The sequence below is a fragment of the Lathyrus oleraceus genome, chromosome 3 (genome assembly GCF_024323335.1).
Source record: "Lathyrus oleraceus cultivar Zhongwan6 chromosome 3, CAAS_Psat_ZW6_1.0, whole genome shotgun sequence".
NCBI classification, from domain to species: Eukaryota; Viridiplantae; Streptophyta; class Magnoliopsida; order Fabales; family Fabaceae; genus Lathyrus; species Lathyrus oleraceus.
This window is the reverse complement of record NC_066581.1, coordinates 264,782,381-264,787,076: the sequence shown is the minus strand read 5'-3', so window position 1 is coordinate 264,787,076 and position 4,696 is coordinate 264,782,381. Positions and strand designations below refer to the sequence as shown.

The 4,696-nt window shown below is 34.2% G+C and overlaps 1 protein-coding gene across 1 annotated transcript; it reads right to left on the bottom strand.

Annotated features, from left to right (window-relative positions):
* Positions 1 to 229: 229 nt before the first annotated feature.
* On the bottom strand, positions 230 to 4,333 carry LOC127126835 (long-chain-alcohol oxidase FAO4A). The gene is made up of 3 exons (XM_051055844.1): positions 4,040 to 4,333; positions 2,845 to 3,114; positions 230 to 2,294 (listed from the first exon to the last, which is right to left on the bottom strand). The coding sequence occupies exons 1-3, from the start codon at positions 4,310 to 4,312 to the stop codon at positions 459 to 461; spliced, it is 2,379 nt and encodes a 792-aa protein (XP_050911801.1). The 5' UTR covers positions 4,313 to 4,333; the 3' UTR covers positions 230 to 458.
* Between the last annotated feature and the right edge of the window lie 363 nt (positions 4,334 to 4,696).

The window sequence follows — 4,696 nt, the reverse complement described above, 5'->3', positions numbered from 1 at the left end:
GGTTCGTTTCTACTTTCACTCCATCACTTATTCAAATTCACTCCTTTAATTACTGTACCAATGGAACTTTGTGCATGAATAGATAGTTCCGTTTTGCTAGGAATGTATAGATATTCCTTTCTGATATACCAGTTATGCTTACAAAATCTGCACTATATCTAAGATGAAAGTTAATGATCAAAGACACATGTTATAGTTGAAACATCAATAATAAAAGTATATTGTGAGCAATTACATTTAGTCTTTGAAAATTCTCTAGAGATAGCTCAAACTATTTGATCTTTCTCCAGCGAATTTCCAAACACCAGTTATTTAGTAACCATAACAAAAATACAAAAATTTATAACGATATGCGAACTACTAACTAGACCGATTCTATTAGCCTAGTACTTTTATGAATTCCGTAAAATCTATATTAAAGTTATTGCAACTTGAAATTTTTTATTTATTTTCCCACTTCATTTTTTCATTTTAAGAACTCCAAGAACATGTTGTGCTGTGCAATATGCAATAGCCTGAACAGTGACCATTGGATTCACACCCAAAGCTGTGGGAAACACACTTGTATCTGCAAGATAAAGACCCTCAACTTCCCATGTTTCCCCCATCTGGTTCACAACCGATTTCTTCGGATTAACGCCCATACGACAGCTCCCCATCTGATGTGCCGAGCATATTGGTGTCGAAAGGTCGGTTAATGGCCTTGAACTTTCTTCCTTCACGAATTTCTCGAATTCATTATAGCTCACTTTCTTAACATTTAGGCTTCTTCCCTTGTTATGGTGTGTCCCGATTTCTTCAGCTCCGGCTGCTGCCAGAATTCTCAGCACCTTCTCAATACCTTGGTTTAAATTGTCTTTGTCTATATCTTTTATCTGATAGCTTATGCAGTTATGTGAATCAACAGTTCCTGATCCTTGATCCCTTGCCAGTGCGAATACATGGGCTGTTCTTGAAAACTTGCGCATTCGATCTTTTATATCCAATCCAGAATTCCATGGCATTAGAAGTGAGAATAAGCCCGGATGCAATGAAGGCGTTTGGATCACTGCCCCGTATCCAGTTCTCTCAACGTCTGCAACAACGGTAGACATTGCTGTCATAATCCCTCCTTCATAGCTTTTCTTATGTTCCTCTGGCCACAACTCGGGCGAAGAAGGTGAATCGGGGAAATAGCCCCAAGCCATTGTCACGGGATGAAGATGTAAGTTTCTCCCAATGTTTTCGTTTTTCAAACCACTTCTCTTGAGTAAGGGTGGAGTACGGAGTGCTCCACATGCAACAATCGTGACCTTCGATTCCACCACACATATTTCTTTTTTACCATTGTACTCAATTTCAAACGCGACTCCTTTCGCTTTTTTCCTGTCTCTTCCTTTCTTTTCTCCGTGCAAGATTTGTATAGCCTCGCAACCAGGTAAAATCGCTCCATTACCCGATTTTACCATGTCGACAAGCCATGTTTCTAATGTACCCTTCTTCTTTCCATCCTTGCATCCCAAGCAACACCAACCACAGTAGTGATCAGGTGGAGCATTCCTTGGAATAGTACTAACAGGATACCCCATTTCATGACACCCTTTTCTCAGCACCGCGTTATTAAATCCTTCCTCAACAATATCAGATTGGACTCCCATTTTCTCACACACAACATCCAGTGCTTCTTTGTATAATCTACTTTGAAACAATTCTAGCTCGTGGCGATCGCACCATTCCTTGCGTACATGGTGAGGGGTTTTGATGCTGGCTGACCAGTTGATTGCAGACCCTCCACCAACTGTCGAACCTGCCAGTATTAGTATAGACATATCGTCCGTTGCTACCCAACCATTTGAGAGGTACATTTGTTCCAGTGCTTGTCCTTCAAGAAGGGAAAGATTGTTCCTAGCAAAATAGTTTCCTTTCTCCAATACCAACACTTTGTAACCACTTTTTGCTAGTACTCCGGCTATCACCCCGCCTCCGGATCCAGAACCAACAACTACTGCATCACATTGAATAACTAGAGAAGGAGACGAGATCGTAGAAGCTTTATTCTCTGACGGAGCGACGGATACAGGGAATCCAATCCGTCTTAGAGAATCTGTAACAATGTCACGCGGATTGTTCATATGGACAAGACCTTTGTAAAGAGGTCCAAAAGCCTCTTCATCTTTGTCATCATTTTCACCATTTTCTTCTTTTTTCGATGTTTTATGTAAAATGTTTTTCTTCTTCTTCTGCACTTTGAACTCCGGATCAGGTCCACTATATCCAATTGCCTTCCATGATAGGTTGTTTTCTTCTTCATCTATCTGAAAATGAAAGAGTTCTTGCATAATGAGTACGCGGTCCCAAGCAATAATAAAGACATACTTTGAAACGAATCTGGTTAAAAATTAAAACCAAACACATCAACTTCTCATTCCAGAGAGAGTACTAATTTTATTGGATTGTCCTATCCTCACTGAAAACAGGCTTTTGAAAAATTTGTGCCACACTAAGAAGTTATGAGAGTAAGTATACAAATTTGTAATGCATTATGCATGTACAAACTAATGTTTGTTCTTTTTAGTACTACCTCTTTGGAAATTGTACCAGAATAACAAATAGGTAGCAAAATGTAGGGTCCATACATTAATTTGAACCCAAATACCAATCCAGTCTCATAATTTTGTGGAATCAGAAAGCCTCAGAGTATTATTTTTTCAAGAGTGTTCAAAAATCATGTACTGCATAGTAATAATTCAGTAGTACAGAACATAACAGTGGCAACACTTATTATCAATGTGCCAAACCATGTATAAAGTGTAAGAAACTGAAAGCATTCAATGCAGTTAACAAGGAAGTAGCAATATAATTTACCTGAGTAAAAAAGACAAAGAGAGTGAGAAGCTTTATGGTTCTGAAAAGCATCCTAAGGACTCGAAAGTAACTTTGAGACCAACCCTGCAATATTTTTTCGCGTTTCTCCAGCGACAAGTGAGGGTAGCTATGGAAGAACGGAAAATTTGTTGACAGACATGCAGCACCACACAATATCAATGTGCCAAACCATGTAGAAAGTAGCCATAATGATAACATAAATAACCATGTACTTGGGTGATCCAGTTTCTCACTCAGCAAAACTCCTAACTACAAATTTATTAAACCAAAAAATTAACCACACATAGTAAATAATATATATATATATATATATATATATAGTATTAAATTTTGTGGGGGTGGAATGTGAATAACAGAGACTGAACATTGGATTTCCAGCATAAAATTCAATGGGTGACCCACTGGTTTAAGGTTTCAGACCCTTCTTAAAAAAAGGTTTTTTGTACCTAAATTAAAATGATATTTAATTCATGTATATATGTATCAAAATGTATATATTTTTATGTTTATCATAAAATGTTTATAAATTTTTATTTTCAATATAAAGAAGTAAATAACTGATTAAATTCTTTTAATCACATCAAGAGTGTAATTCGGAAAAAAAAAAAAAAAATATATATATATATATATATATATATATATATATATATATATATATATATATATATATATATATATATATATATATATAATTAATTAATACCATGTATTTATAAAATATGTGTTGTTTTGATAGAAAATAAAAATAATAAAACCACCTCAATTTTGAGATGGAGTGAATAATAAACTTGCTATAGTGTACAGACAATTAATGTGGTGATCAATCAGTTTTCAGCATTCAAGTGAATATAGAGAAAGAAAGGGGAATAACAATACCAAGAAAGAGACTCATTACTTCTTAATTAAGAATATAAAAATCAAAATTGGTTGAGTTATAATGTTCACCATAAAAACTATTCTCACATTTGAAATTAATACAAAACAGCTAATCTTTACTTACCTGAAATATTGCAAACATCTAACTAATTTTTTGTTTTGCCATTCAAAGTAAAATTTGACAAATGATGATTTCATGCAAAGACAATAATTAAGGGATTAATTGCATGATCTTGAATAAATTATCAAAATAAGAAGAACAAAAAGAGAGAAGAACAAAAAGTTGCAATGATCCTACATGTTCATGTGTGCCAGCCATGGAAGCCGAAGTACCATAGAAATTGTTTACAGATTCATCCGAGGAAGCAACATCGATCCTGTCATTGATCGAAGGTAAGAGAGTATCACAAAGAGCAACGAGCGACTTCATTTGTCTCGAAGATAAAGAATTTCTAAGAGTTTTCTTTTCTTGTTTTTCACTACTCTCTCTGTCAAAACCACCAAGCTCAATAACAGTGTGAACTCTTGCTTCATTTCTGTTAATACTCTCTCTATTGTTGTTCATCTCCATACTTGACTCGTTTTGGTTTCTCATTTCTGTTTCTCAAAGCTAAGCTATTTATACAAGTTTAATGGTTCGTTTGGTGCATTAAAAGCATATAAAATAAAATAGAAACGAAAATTGTATTATTGAAAATAATGACAGTCCAACCTAAGTTTTTAATTTCTATAAAAAAACGTTTTAATAAATATTATATTTTTTCCTATTGAATAAAATTATATCACATTTTTTAAATATTTTTTATGAATTTATTGTTTTACTAAAAATAATAAAAGATTATCTTTTTTGATATAAATGATCATAAGTTAAAACCATTATTCATAGAGGAAAAAAAAGGAAGCGGTCTCTTGTCAAATTATTTTTCTTTAAATTTTAAGAAGTAGCATAATACAA

Excerpts from the sequence above, each read along its gene's own strand:
- LOC127126835 (XM_051055844.1), bottom strand. The coding sequence starts at position 4,312 with ATGGAGATGAACAACAATAGAGAGAGTATTAACAGAAATGAAGCAAGA. Across the intron at positions 3,115-4,039 it reads TGGCTGGCACACATGAACAT|TTAGGAGTTTTGCTGAGTGA; the intron begins GTAGGATCATTG and ends ATAAATTTGTAG. Across the intron at positions 2,295-2,844 it reads TCTTTGTCTTTTTTACTCAG|ATAGATGAAGAAGAAAACAA; the intron begins GTAAATTATATT and ends TTTCATTTTCAG.